General features: G+C 39.2%; 1 protein-coding gene across 2 annotated transcripts in view; it reads right to left on the minus strand.

The window, feature by feature from the left end:
* Positions 1-15,169, minus strand: part of DOCK1 (dedicator of cytokinesis 1) — a 566,139-nt gene that overhangs the window by 479,412 nt on the left and 71,558 nt on the right. For both annotated transcript variants that reach the window (XM_054033802.1, XM_054033801.1), the window contains exons 3-6: positions 13,462-13,502; positions 10,789-10,844; positions 9,100-9,196; positions 2,215-2,363 (exon numbers count right to left, since the gene is read on the minus strand). In XM_054033802.1, the coding sequence (XP_053889777.1) occupies positions 2,215-2,363; positions 9,100-9,196; positions 10,789-10,844; positions 13,462-13,502 (343 nt within the window). The remainder of the gene's footprint in view (positions 1-2,214; positions 2,364-9,099; positions 9,197-10,788; positions 10,845-13,461; positions 13,503-15,169) is intronic.

Below are 15,169 nucleotides of genomic sequence, written 5' to 3' on the forward strand. Positions count from 1 at the left end.
TCTGCCTGCCGTGAGAGAGCAGAGACACTCCTAGCCTAGGTTTGGAAGCAGAATGAGAGGATTTACAACAACTGTGGCTACAGGAGCCTGTCACTGGAAATATTTGGCACATCGATTCAGCCAGTTATCTGCTCTGTGAGGAGCCAAATACTTCTGCCTGGAGCTCAGGAAAGCACAGGAGCCATCCTGTATCTAGAAGAGTGTAGCCGGATGGGGGGGGTTGGAAATAATCTAATACTCAGTGACTGATCATTCCGCCTTGCAACTATGAACAACAGAGAGGAAACCACTGGCGCAGATTGTCAAATGAACAGGAGCAGAAACTACTTTGACTTTATGTTTTCATTTCTCTTTAACTTACAGGTAGGGTGACAACCAGCAAATGTGAAAAATCAGGACGGGGATGGACCCAAATATCAGGACATCTGGTCACCCTACTTACAGGTGACATTTGTGAAAACATGTCAATGACTAAGGAGTTGTTCCCAAGTGTTTCATTTTGTTTACAATCAGCTTTTCAACCCCAAAAAGAAACCTGTCAGCTATACACAATAAACTGATCCAGTCTCATAATCTCATATCTACCAATTTAAAAAACAAAAGTCCATAAATCCACAATGATAAAGTTTTTGATTATCACAACACAATAAAATTAATATCCTGTCTTTATTTATATAAAAGCTCATTCATATAATTACTTTCAGGAAACAATGGAAAAAATAAGCACATACATGAAATCCAGAGAGTATATATTTAATGCATAATGAATATTTCTTATATCTGGATATTAGAAATTGTCATTTTATTTCATTTTACGCAAAACATGATATATGGCTACACTAAAAAGATACTGCACCCTTTTAAATGTGCATATTTACTCAAAAGTTCAAATTCAATTCTCTCCCCTACTCTACAGGGAATGTTTTGATCACTTAATTAGTCCATCAGAACATTATGAATAAAAGACACAGTACAAGATGTTCTATTGTGTTGAACACTGAGCATCTGGACGTTATTCAGAGTAACTTTAACCAACTCCTTAACCAGATGGTAAAATACAGTAGCCAAACAAATAATATCAACAACATCTGGTTAACTGTCTACTGGGGTACAACAGACCGCATCTTGGATTATAAATGTTAAATTACTTACTGAATGGAGTTAGTGATTTTTTTAATCACTATTTTTGCTGAAAAAGTACATGAGCACAAGAACTGAAGAACCTGCAGTATTTAAGTAGCAAAACACAAATAGCTGAATTCTCATGAGCTAATCATACTACAGTGGCACTTAAAGAAAGTTTGGATGATCAATCTTCCATCCCCAGGAGTTCAATAACCTTATTACCCCACGTTCTCATTATTGAGAATGCTACTTTGACCAGATTCCAATTTTGTCTATCAGCAAGGAAAGATCCCTCGCTTTCAATTAAAAAATGTCACAACTTAATAGTATGACATTCCTCCTTACCATGGGATGATTTAATTTACAGCTAACCAGTTCAATTTTCAAACACAACATTCCCTCCATCCAAATAGTTTTCAGGATGCTTAGCCTTAAATCAAAAGTCACCTCATCTAAGTTGCTGACATATCTGATGCATGTCCCATTGTAACATCTGTCATTAATTAGGTGCCATTTCTGGTTTTTATCCTCATCTTCTGGAGGAATATAAATGCTTACGAAATCTAATCAACTTTTAACAGTATAACCATTAATACAAGCTAGATACTACACAAGCAGCAGCACAATGAGATACCCCACATTTCCCAGACAAATCCTCTAGCACTGCATGAGAGGATTAACAAGGTCAGAGTGCAAACAGCTGGTGATACTAGAGAGGCAGCAACAGTTTATGTGGAATTGTCAAAGGGTTTTCAAAGACAGGAACATTTTTATTTTTCATCTGACCTCAGAAAAATCATCGTTTTAATCTGACATCAAATTGATGGTGTCACAAAGTTTATGAGTGACAGCTTAACAGATTCTAGTACACAAATTATAATTTGTACTGTATCAAAATGCTTTTATATTGCAATTTTTCCCACTTTGCCATACTCTAAAAAGATTGCTACTTAAAATACAAGTACTACTCCTTACAGAACTACTTTCTTCATATATATATGTGGTGCCTTTGAACTGCTATATAATACGACAAGGCTGATTCCCCCCACTCCCTCAAGAAGCGCACACTATGAAGTAGTCATCACAAACCTGTTTCCATAATCTATTTTGGCAGTCACTTTCTTTTTCAGTTCCTTGAGCTCATCTTGGGGTAGAGTTCCAGAAAGTATCTGTGATCTCCATTCAATAAGATCATATATCATGTGTCGTACACTGTGGAACATGTCTCTGTTATCTTGCTGTTTGAAAATAAAATAGTTAAACAAGACTGTCAATGTTATTTTAAAAAGGTAAATAACAGAGCACATTTTAGAGTTTTTATATGACAAATTAAAAACATGGGCCATGAGATTCAAAACTAGGTGTCTAAAGCTATGCTCCAAAATTAGAGACCTGGTTTCCAATAGTGCTGAGCATGGTGCTGTCCCCTCAATGGGAACTGTTGAGTTCCCAGCACTTTTGAAAGTCTTGCCTCTTATTTAGGTGCCTAAATACTGATTTAGGAGACTAAGTTCCTTTAAAACATTGACCATGATTTATTCAATACAGTGAATCGTTTAGGATTAAGGCATCTTTTTTGTTTATATGGTTATATACACAGTATTCAAAAGGACAGACAGACAGCAGGGACATTAGAGGAATAATATAGGAAAGAACACTTTGGTTATAAAGACTAATACAATACTGTATAATTTACTGGGGTGGGGACAATGGATTTGTTCTGCCATTAAAAGAAGAGGTGTTTCCAGATTTATGATGATATTGAATACCTGTTTACAGCGCTCTGGGATCACAAGAGATCAGCTCTTAAACCTGTCTAGCCCAGAACTCATATAGGCTCTCCAGCACCTCAGAGCAGTATAATATTTTTAGGGAGGGGAAAATAAGGTAGAAAGCAGGGGACAGGGAGATGAAATTCCATATCTGAGAGGGAAGAAGTAATTTCTCTGATAATATTTATATAAATACACATAGGATTAAACTTTAGCGACCACGAAACAGGGCCACCTCTGGAGTGAGATGCAGTGGTTGCTTAACAGTGCACAGCAATGCTACACAACAGTTTAGGCAGCAAGTGAATGTTATATCTAGGGCCCTACCAAATTCACAGTCCATTTCACTCAATTTCACAGTCAGAGGATTTTTTAAAATTGTAAATTTCATGATTTCACCTATTTAAATCTGAAATTTCACAGTGTTGTAATTGTAGGGGTCCTGACCCAAAAAGGAACTGTGGGAGGGAAGGGATCGCAGGGTTTTTCTAAGGGAGGTTGCAGTACAGTTACCCTTACTTCTGCGCTGCTGCTGGCGGCAGCACTGCCTTCAGAGCTGGGCAGCTGGAGAGTGGCGGCTGCTGGCCGGGAGCCCAGCTCTGAAGGCAGAGCCGCCGCCAGCAGCAGCGCAGAAGTAAGGGTGGTATGGTATGGTATGGTATTGCCACCCTTACTTCTGCGCTGCTGCTGGCATGATGGTGTCTTCATAGCTGGGTGCCCAGCCAACAGCCACTGCTCTCCGGCCACCCAGATCTGAAGGCAACACAAAAGTACAGGTGGCAATACCATGACCCCCCCCCCCCCCCCAAATAACCTTGCAACCCCCCTACAACTCCTTTTGGGTCAGGACCCCCAATTTGAGAAATGCTGGTATCCCCTATGAAATCTGTGGGGTAAAAGCACACAAAAGACCAGATTTATGGAGGCGAGACAAGATTTCACAGTCCGTGACACATTTTTCATTGCCATGAATTTGGTAGGGCCCTAATTATATCCAGGCGAGAAACTACAATAGCTATTAAGCAGACAGATTACTAACCACAGTTGCCATTTGGCAGCAAATCACGGTTAACCTTCCTATTCTTAAAAAAGAGACTATGATATATTTAAAAAGATGAGAAGTAGTCAGAACTAGGGTTGCCACCTGCCCAGGTTTTCCCAGAATTGTCCCTTTTTTGACGCAGCTGTCCTGGGAAATCAGGAAGGGTGTTCAGTACACACTGCCAGCTGGCCAATTTTAGTGTTTTGGGCTCAGGCTCATTCTGGATGTCCTGTTTTTTTATACCTCAGGGGGTGACAACCCTAGTCAGAACCTCAGTTATATATGATCAGAAAGTCAGCACTTCCAACATCATAATGTCATGCAGTACATGCTAGGCCACCGGTTGAGTACTGATCCAAAAGGGAATTGCCAGCATCTTCCTGCAGTCGAGATATTTCACCGAGGTCTCCCATGCAGGCCATGATCAGGCTCAATGCTATTTATCAGTCCCACGAGGACCAGCAGGGATAACTAAGTGCTCAAACTTAAGCTACAGTTCTTGGGTCCACATTTTAAAAAGAAAGTTGAAAAGTTGTTAGTGTAGAAAAGAAAAAAAATATTATCTGAGGGCTGGAGGAAATGAGACACTGCAAGAGCTCTTTCTGTTTAGCTTATCAAAAAGATGACTTAATTGCAGTGTATAAATACCTTCAAGGTGAGAAACTACCAGGTACTAAAGGGCTCTTTAATCTAGTGGAGAAAGGCATAACAAAAACCAAAGGCTAGAAGTCAAAGCCAGACAAATTAAAATTAGAATGAATCTCAATTTTTCTAAACAGTGGGGGTGATTACAAGCTACCAAGAATAGTAGTAGATTCTCCATCCCTTAATGTCTTCAGATCAAGACTGGATGCCTTTCTGGATGGTATACTTTAACCAAATACATTTGAGAACCGCTGGACTAGGCTCCCCTTCTTCGTGTCTGTAGTCGTTTATGCCCTCCACTCAACACCACCCCCAAGTACATCTACTGCCACCCAGCTCTGAAGGCAGAGTGGAGAGCAGCGGTTGTTGGCTGGGTGCCCAGCTCTGAAGGCACCATCACACCAGCAGCAGCACAGAAGTAAGAGTGGGAATGTGAATATCACTTTGTCAATATCACTTTTCACAGCAGACTTAGCACCGCATTACCACCCTTACCTCTGCATTGCTTCTGCCACCCGGGGGGCTGACTGCCAGAGCTCTGCCGTCTCCAGGTGAGAAATTCACGGGGGGGGGGGGTTGGGGGGGGGAAGGGAGAGGAGAAGAGACCAAGCGGCAGGGCTCCAGTTGTCTCCTTTATCCCCACCTCCCGGGTATGCATGGCCCTTCTGCACGAGCCCCAGCCACACAGGGCTGACAGACAGAGCTCTTCCAAAAAACCCAAACACACACAAAACCGTGCACACAGCTCACACCTCCTCTGACACGTTCCTGTGCTTTCCTTGGGAGGCCCGCCCCATAGTTTGAGAACCACTAACTTTAGTCAAACAAGGTCAATAAAGGCATAACTGGATGAAATGTAATGGTCTGTGTAATAGAGAAGGTCAGATTAGATCAGCGGTTCTCAAACTGTGGATCGGGACCCCAAAGTGGGGTCGCCAGGGCTGGCTTAGATTTGCTGGGGCCCAGGGTCGAAGACAAAACCAGAGGGCTTCAGTTCTGGGTAGCGGGGTTCAGGTTACAGGCCTGGGGGCCTTGGGCTTTGGTCCGACCCAATGTAGGGGGGCTTGGGCTTTGGCTTTGTGTGTCCCCAGGCAGGCCAGGCTCAGGCTTCGGTCCCTCCTCCTGGGATTGTGCAGTAATTTTTGTCGTCAGAAGAGTGTAGCGCTGCAATGAAGTTTGAGAATCTCTGGACTAGATGATCTCATGGTTCTATCTGGTATTAAACTCTATAAATCTACCACCTTTTCATTCTACCTAGCTCCCCTTTGGGAAGGCCACCCACGGTTCTTTTCTCTTTTCAGAGATTAATCAAATTTTGTTATGTAATACAAGCATTATCTGTAAGACATGGACTACAAATGAATGGATCAGAATGTAGCATTTGACTCAATTTATCTATTCACTTTATAACCACAACAATGACTGTTGCATGTAGTTTCAATGAATTCCTGCCAAAGACAGCAGCATACATTCCCTGTTCAATAAGAAGTTCTGAATTTAAGCAGCATGCAATATGATCAGATACTTGCTTCTATAGAGAGGTTGTTCATATGTAAGAGATGCTGTATATTTAATATCAGAATTAGTGCTTCACATTTTAGGCACCCTTCTTCAATGGTTTAATTGGTATAAGAGAAGTGTATGTGAGTAGGAAGGAGTTTCTGACCAACTTCCCCCTTATATGCCCCCCCACTTCGCAACCACCTATGCTAAGTTTTGTGCAGCTCCATGTGCGTCAAAGTTGAGAAAGAATCACCAATTTCCCTCTCTGAATGCTCCCAAGCAATGGAAGCAGGGGGTTGGGCAGGACTCTGATCCCTAAATAATTTAGAAGTATGGGAGGAAATAGGGAAGCCACTGGGATCAGAGTATGGAATGAGCTGTTTTAGGGGTTCAAGGAGAGGGTCTGGAAAGTTACTGGGGTGTGAAGGGCCTGTAGGGGACATAGGGTCATTTCTCATTCTGTTCTTCCTAGTTATTTTTCCCAATTCTGCCCCTTTGATATTTTGTCCCTTCCAGATCCTGTCCCACACATCCTTTTCTTGCACTAGAAAAGCATTACTGCTCTAGTATTATGTCAAATTTCTACTTTATATTCACTTGCATCTGATATTCTCAATCTCTCTCTCTAGCCTCAACTGCATCATATTACATCTCATTCTCTGATTCACTTCCAACATAATTCATTTTTGTTTCTCCTTCCCTCTCCTTTGTGGGCCTCATCCAAAGCCCATAGAAGTCCATCAGAACATTTCTATTGACTGCAGTGGATTTTGCATCATTCACCTCACCCTGTAACATTCGAAGTTTCTAGCTTCTTTTAAGTGTCCCTTTATGTGAAACATGTTCATTACCACACAAGTAGTAATTTATTTCCTTGTTATCTTCACTTTTCCCAAGTTATGGTCTCAAAATCATGTTTTTGCAGGATATTCACTTTACTTTTGCCATAAAAACAGAATTAACATAATATACATTTCATACAGCTGTTCGTGACATCTAGAAATTTTGCATCAAATAGCAAAGAACATACTTTGAAGTGGAAATTTCCCATTTTCTTTAAAGAAGATGGGTTTGCTAATCTTCCATTTGTAGTGACCTTAAACTAAGAGCACTGGGATGCTGCATCTCCTCTAATGTGGTATTAGACTACAATAATACTGTTTACATTTCAGCCATATTTTTTTTAAATCACTATATTTAAACACAAGCTGACTATCTGAAACTGCCCAGATCATCACAAAATATTCATAGCTAACTCCAAGCTTGTAGTTTTTCAGTTAATCTGACAGATGATTAATGCTTATTGCTGTACATTTGTAAGATGCTACTGTGTAATCAAAAACAAGCATGCATAGAACACAGCTGTTGAATTTTAAGAAGTTTTGTACGTGTCAGACAGAGATATTAACATATTGGTTTAATTAATGAGTACTAACTTTTGCATATGCATATGGAAATAATCAAGACTGAGAATTTAAAATTTGTGCTAACCAAACAAAGCAATTTAATTTGTCCATTAGTATTTTATATGCCAAAAAGGCTTCTATTGATGCATTTTAAGGATATTTTAACCCCCACAAACGTTAATCTCAGTTTTCTGAATTTGTCATAACAACCTTGAATCATTCTCCCTTAAAGATAAATATTACAATAGGGATCTTTCATTACCTGATCACACAAGTATGTAACAAATGGCTAGATCCTATACCACTTTATAGTTCTATAGTCCCTTCAGTCTGAAGATTGCAAATAATTTAACAATGATTTAGCCTTGAAACATCCATTATGAGATATCGAACTATGGTACCTCTAAAATAACAGAAAACAGCACAGTTCCTTTCCATTATTCCAGTGTCATAGTAACACTGTCCAGGATGAGGTAGCTATTGTGTTAAGTTTCAAAATATGTCCTATTATATTACCCCCAGTATTGCAAAGCTATCTGGGCCAAAACTGGAACCCTGAATCCAAACCATTTTTAAATTTAGGGAAAAGAGACTTCAAATTTGAATTCCTAATTCTAAATCTGTCCCTATTTTACAGGGTCCGAGTCAGACTCCAACCCAGAATGGAGACTATTTTCTGATTCCTTTTTGGACATAGCTGAAATTTCATTTGAAGTCTCATGAGATGAAGTTTGGAGAGTTTGGTATGATCAACCCCTAGCCCTGATTCATCCGCAAACTTTAAATAAGAGCCTAAGCTGGATAAAGATCTAGCCAGTAAACACTACTCATCTGTACTGTATAATATAATAAATAATATTACATGAGTTGATATTAATTGGCACAGAATATCAATGAAAAGTTTGATAGGCCCAAAAATTTCTCTGACTTAAAAAAAAAAATCTGATATGGTTTAAAAAAATCTACAACCCTCCAGGGTGACCTGCTCATATCACTACCTCTTGGTGCGGTGACTGAAATCACAGGCAGGCATGTTACTAAATCATATTGCATCATTTCTCAGCTCTTACTGCATGCCGTGGTCTCATAAGAACACAAGATACACCTCTACCCCGATATAACGCGACCCGATATAACATGAATTTCGATATAACGCGGTAAAGCACACTAAGGCGGATCAAAGCAAGTTCGATATAATGCAGTTTCACATATAATGCAGTAAGGTTGTTTGGCTCCCGAGGACAGCGTTATATCGGGGTAGAGGTGTACTGCTATACCAAGACCTGCTCTCCAAGTCCCTGATGCTGCATATCATATCCACAGTTTTCAGAGCATGGCACAGTATGGAGAATTATGTCAAACACCTGAATCTCCAGGTTGCCTTGTCACAGAAGCCCCAAAATAGCTTTGTAAAATGAGTTTCAGAGCTACTTTGGGAGAGTAAGAGTAAGGAAAGAGTGACCTTGGTTAAATAGACTCTGTGTACTTTACATTCCACTATTCCTAATTATTTAAATATCTGTCTTTTCTCCTTCTTTCCATCCAAGTCATAAAGCCCAGAATACTGTAAATATAGGGGGGGGGGGGAACAGCGTATTTTACTTACCACATATAGCTGCCGCCATATTATGGACCACTCTCGTAGTGTTGTGGTAACTTCCTGAATCAGTGGGAGCTCACTGGGTATGACTGTTTCATGCTGTCTAAAGTTTGCAAAAACAATTTTTGGTAGAATAGTAAAATCATTAATATATTCCAATTTGTAGACACGAGTGGTTATTGCTAAGTTTCAAATCCGATTCCATGACAACAGGATTCAAAAGAAAAAACAAACATATTACAAGTTATACTGTATATCACTATATGCCATTCTCAACTCTGCCACTGGCCTGCTGTGTGACCTTGCACAAATCTCACTTCACTTCTGTCCATCAGTTTCCCCATCTATAAAATGGGGATAACAATATTGATCTACTGATGAAAAGCACTATATGAGAGTTAAGTATTATTTCCACAAATTTTAACATTCCACGTCTATCACACTATGTACTTCTTTTGTAATGTACTAATGTACTAATTTTGTAGCAACCGATTAGGGGAAAGCCAGTTATGTGGCATGTATGAGACCATGCCATTATGATTGATCCTTTAGCAAAATACTGTTTTTACACAGGAAAAACCTGTTTTGTAGGTGTTCACCATTGGTGTGTCTAGATGACTATTTTATAATAGTCCATCATTTGAGTATGGAACGACAGCTAGCTCTTTTAGCATGTCAAAAGTGCAGCACTTAGTGGCAGTTTTCTAATCAGCCAGGAAGATGCCATTATGCAGTAATCATCTGATTAGTAGTGTTATCATTTACATATTTAAGAGGGTTAAAAAAAGATCAGGCAAAAAGGAGGAAATATTTTAATTCTTTGCACCAAAGTTCATATCTGGCTAGTCATTTGTCAATTCCACTCAATATTACTTTTGTTTCACAAATATCTTTTTTAAATGATCTTCTAGAACGGTATTATGATCTTTAATATACATGTATAGTAACTTGGTAACAAAGTTCAAATTCATACATATCAAGGTAGCACTGTTTCCATTAATATAAATTGCTTTTATATAACAGCTCAAAACATCTGCGGGCAAGTGAAGTTAGGACAGTGGAATGTACACAACACCACAAAATTTGGCACTAGGATTCACCGATGGAGATGATGATCTTTTGTAGAAATGCTTCTCAGCAAGGCAACAAACAACAGATACCTTACCATGAGGAGCTAAGTTTACTTAGCTTATTCAAGGAAAGGTCAATAACTGACTTGAACATCATCTACAAGTTCCTACATAATGAGAATGTATCTGCTATTAGAGTCATCCTTACCCTACTAGAGCAAGGCATAAGATCCAATGGCAGGAAATTGAAGTCAGAAACAATGAAACTGAAAATGCAACTCAACTGCTCAATAGTCAGGGTAATTATTAACCACGGGAGTAGATTATCAAGGAATGCAATAAACTCCCCATCATTTGGAGTATTTAAATCAAGACTAAAAGTTATCATGCTCAATGCAGTAATCAATGGATGAAATTCTATAGCTTGTGGTACACAGGAGGTCAGACATTTGCTCCAAATGGTTCCCTTCTCGCCTTTAGATCTATGAATCAATTTTGAAGTGTTCAGCACATCCTTTCATTAGCCAATAGGAAATGAGGTATTAGCCTATCTCATAAAAGCACAGAAATTATATTTCCACAAATAGGAAATTTTATTCTTGTTAAACTTCAAGTCTCAACTCACCCTTTTCCTTCAACTATTGCTTCTTTAAGCTGAATATAGGAAGCAGGAAATATGCCCTTTGGGGGGGAAAAAGAGTTAGTTTTTTTTATATATATATAAGTAACCCGACATACATACATTCAGACTAATTATTATCTAACAAATAGCTACACTCTGTTCTGCACAGAATTTTTCATATTCTATTCAATAGCATTAAATAGGCTATTTTATGAATGTCTCAGATCTGAATTTGATTTTGTATGTGTATTTTAAAACCGTTATGTCCCTAACTTTATATATTATCTTTATAAAACTGCATTATACAGCAGAGGTAGCTCCTTAGTTAAAGTACAGTGGCCTGTAAGGAGATGCACTTCTCCCTCTGCTCATGCATCTACTGCCTCAGGTTCCCCAACTCAGTTCCCAGAAGAAGGCACATAGACTCATGGGCTAAATCACATCCCCTCTCTAGGTCTGGTTCATTAACAAAAACAGTTCAACTCAATTCAACACAAATCTTCCCTCACAGACTTTATGGCTCCTTCCCAAACCCAGGCCCTGCTGCCTATCCTGTTTTTAAGCCTCTCCCAGCTGAGGTTTCTACTCCTCTCTAAAGGTATCTCCTGCTGTCTTCCTGACCCTGATCTTCCCCTGTCTGCCCCAACAGACTCCCTGTTATAGAAACTACCACCTTAGGGTTGCACATGACCTTTGGTTACCTGACTTGGCCACACAGTAACACACACGTGTCCCACACATACACACCAACCTATTCTACCATCGCAAGGCATACACATTTCAATGAGGGATATCTTAAAAGATTTCTGCTGGAAGTTTGCTGCTTGCCTGAAACAATTTCACTTTAAAAGCGAGTTGTTCCCTCTCTCCCCCCAATTACAGAGCCTAGAATTAGGACATAACTTTCAAATTAGATTTTAAAAGTTAACAAATGCCCCTAAACCAGGATAAGATGATACCTTTCCCATAGCTCAGCTTTTAAAACTAGTGGCCAAGTATCTTGCCTTGACACACACACACAAAGAGTAGACATTTTGAGATTATAAACACACAAACATCTAAGTTATGTTTCAGATCTTACTCAGCACCAACACTAATAAAGATGGATAGATTTTATTTTACCTCAGCAAGTTTTCCAGTTACCTAGACTAGCTCTCAAAGGTAGAGAAGCACAACTGAACCAAATTTTGTGCAATTTGTGCTGTAAAAGTCTGTATTCACGCACACATTAACTTTTCATAGGTTAGTGCCACTTTAACATAACCCCCACACAAGTTAATTTAACTGAGGGAGCCAAGTTACAGCCCTTGAGTGGTTAACTTTCTTTTTAACCTCCATCCCAATCCTTTGAATATGAAACACATTAGATACACAAAAGAGGGGTGGGGGAAAGGAGTGAATAACATAGCTGAAGAACAGACTCAGAAACCAGGAGAAAATGCCAAGTGCCAGAGGAACAACCAAGAGACACTGGTCAGAGGAAAGAGTCTCAGGAGGTCAAGGATGGGATGTGCAAGCAAGAAAAGGGTCAGCTGCAAAATCTAGACAAAAGCCAAGAAAGGAATGGAAGCAGAAAGCCCAGGATATTGTAATAGGAAGAAGTTCTCTCTCTCTACTTAGCTCCAATCCTTAAGAAAGCGGAGGGGTGGAAATGGAATGAGAAAGAGTAAGAATACATAGGTATTAACACTGTCAGCATTCAGGAGGTTTTCTACAGGGAGCAAAACAAATACAATCAATCAAGATGCACTAGCGTTAATTTAGGTCAGGTGAGTCTCCACCACACCTACAACCAATTAAAAAAGGATTGTACAGGAATTCCCCATTTTAAATATAGGAAATCTCTCTAAAACCAGTAAGAGCTTTCAAAACAAAAGAAGTTTTTTTTAGGACTGCTACATTTAGCAGCAATCAGATTAATACAGCAGCACCTGGAATTAATTTCAGTCAACTTAAATATCCACTACTTAGAATTTAGTGAGGCACATTCTTGAAGTTTTACTTCAAAAGAATTTAACATAGCACCCCAAAAGAAAAATAACAAAAAGGAATAAAAAAATCAAAAGGTTAGGAAATGGGAGAGGCCTACCACAGAATTCAATATGTAATTACTCTGGTTACTTTTAGACATGCAGAAGGCTATGCAAATGAAAGGAGCTCAAAGTTCATTTCTGTATGCAAATATGTCTTTCTAAACATTTTTATTTTAAAAGGTAAAAATCAAGACTATAAATCTTTAATTCTGGTTAAGTACTATTATAAATTAACCCTCCCCCCCCCAAAAAAAAATTAAAATGCAACATTATAGGCAATAGTTCAGCTGTTTCCTTTTTTGTTTTGGAATGTCTGCTGTCAACAGACATTTTATGCTCAGTTCAAGCCAACAACAAGGCAAAATTGCATTGCAGAAAGCAAGATTACTCCATCTTTCACAGAGAATGGCTGAAAATCACAATGCTATCACTTTGCAAGATGCAATTGCATTTTATGAGTAATTCAGTATTTAACAGAACATGAAGCTAACATTAGCATAACAGATCAACTAGATTTTAAGTTTTATAGAAGTTCTTAGTTGACTTTTTAAACAAAGTTCCAATATGCAAAATCTGACATATGTTTATAACAAATATTTGTTACAAGAGAAAATGAATTTCTAACTGGGAATAGAAAACTTACCTTTTTTGATTTTTTTCTTAATGTGTAACCTCTGTACCAACCTAGAATAAAGTTATGAAAAAGTTTATTAACACACTACAACAGATCCTCCTTTGGAGTTGGATAATATCTTAGCTTTCTTTCTGTCCACAAAGATTTTCTCATTGTAGCTGAATTTCAATTCGCCGTAAAATTGATAGCTTAATGTTCATCTTCACTTAAATCAGTTTTGCTTAAATTGGTATTTCCCAAATGAAGCTAAGCCCTTTTAAGTGCACATACATTAAAAGTTTGCACTAGTTTAGCTAGTTTGCTTTAAAATAGATTTAGCTAAACCAACGGTAATTCTTTCATTTAGATCAGCCCTTTGTCATCACATCAGGGAACAATACCATGCAATTTAGGATGCTATTCACACACCACGAACAATAAATAGGCGAAGACCCAGATGAAGCAGATAGTTTGTGATCAAATTACTGGCTGAAATGTGTTTTCATAAAGCATCAGAACAACTTCAAGCAAACAATCAGGAAAATCAAAGTCCATGAATTATTCATGAACTGAAAAAAGGGTTACATGTGTTTGTTAATTTATTCACAGGGTGCCCCCTGAGCATCCTGCTGGGGCATTGGTGCAGTAGAGTGTCAGAAGGAAGAGTCCCACCTACTGTTAGTTAAACCATGGACTCAGCAAGACAGAAACTACAGAGCAGCACATCAGGAATAACTGCTTAGGGGTCCAACAGCAACAGAAAATACAAAACCTATGATGACAAGTTCTGTAATGACTGAATGGATATTTAAATGGCGATGCTTTGGGGGATTTGTGTTTTACCTTTCAAAAGTAAAAATTATGTTGGTTCTCCAGAGTTCTCAGTGTTAAAGGGCCTGAAGCCCTAGTTCAATGCCAGGCAGCAAGGAAGCTGGCATCCCAGCTTTCCCCCCAACAATTCTATTGTAGTGCAATCATTCCAATCCAATAAGACATTTCTCACACTCACAGAGGCAGGTGGCATGCCAGGAAAATATGGAGGTAATCTCTCATTTATTGTGCCCCCAGTTCACTACACATCTGCAAGCAATCAGCATTACAGCTTTTATTGTTTCTGAGACCATTCTGTTTCTTTGTGACTGTTTAATTAAAAAATCTCACAATACAGTCATTCACTCCCAAAGAAGGTGCTGTGCCAGGCAGATCAGTAGGCATCTCTCGTGCACACTGTTCCCAATTCAGTACAAATTGGCTTGCAAACCTGCTTTATGACTATTCTGTATTTCAGTTTGTGTCCATATTGGTACTCTCGCACCCTCTCACTCCTGCCTTAGAGAACCCACAGTAAAATGGTGCTGCTCTCCATAGTCTTATAAAGACACTGGAGCGCAGCAAAAGATTTTGTTTGGATTTTGGAACATATCTACCTCACCGACTACTCCGATAAGTCAGGGAGCTCATGCTTGCACAGCAGCCTGTCTGCAAGTACTAGGCACAGTTGTCCCACCTCTAAACCTATCTTCCCCACAGTTCAACACATGGAAGATAGAAAAGTTAGCGGAGGGAAGGTAGAGAAACAGACCACCACCACCAGTCAATCCCCCTCTACAGTCATCCACATAAGAGCCTGGAGGCTCTGCATGGGAGCATGAAGGGAAGGAACAGAGAGAAGGAATACTTTTTCTACCTTGCAGAAAGATTCAGAGAGGCTTCAAAATTCAGACACATAGTAGCCTGG

Source organism: Malaclemys terrapin, chromosome 7 (genome assembly GCF_027887155.1).
Source record: "Malaclemys terrapin pileata isolate rMalTer1 chromosome 7, rMalTer1.hap1, whole genome shotgun sequence".
NCBI lineage: Eukaryota > Metazoa > Chordata > Testudines > Emydidae > Malaclemys > Malaclemys terrapin.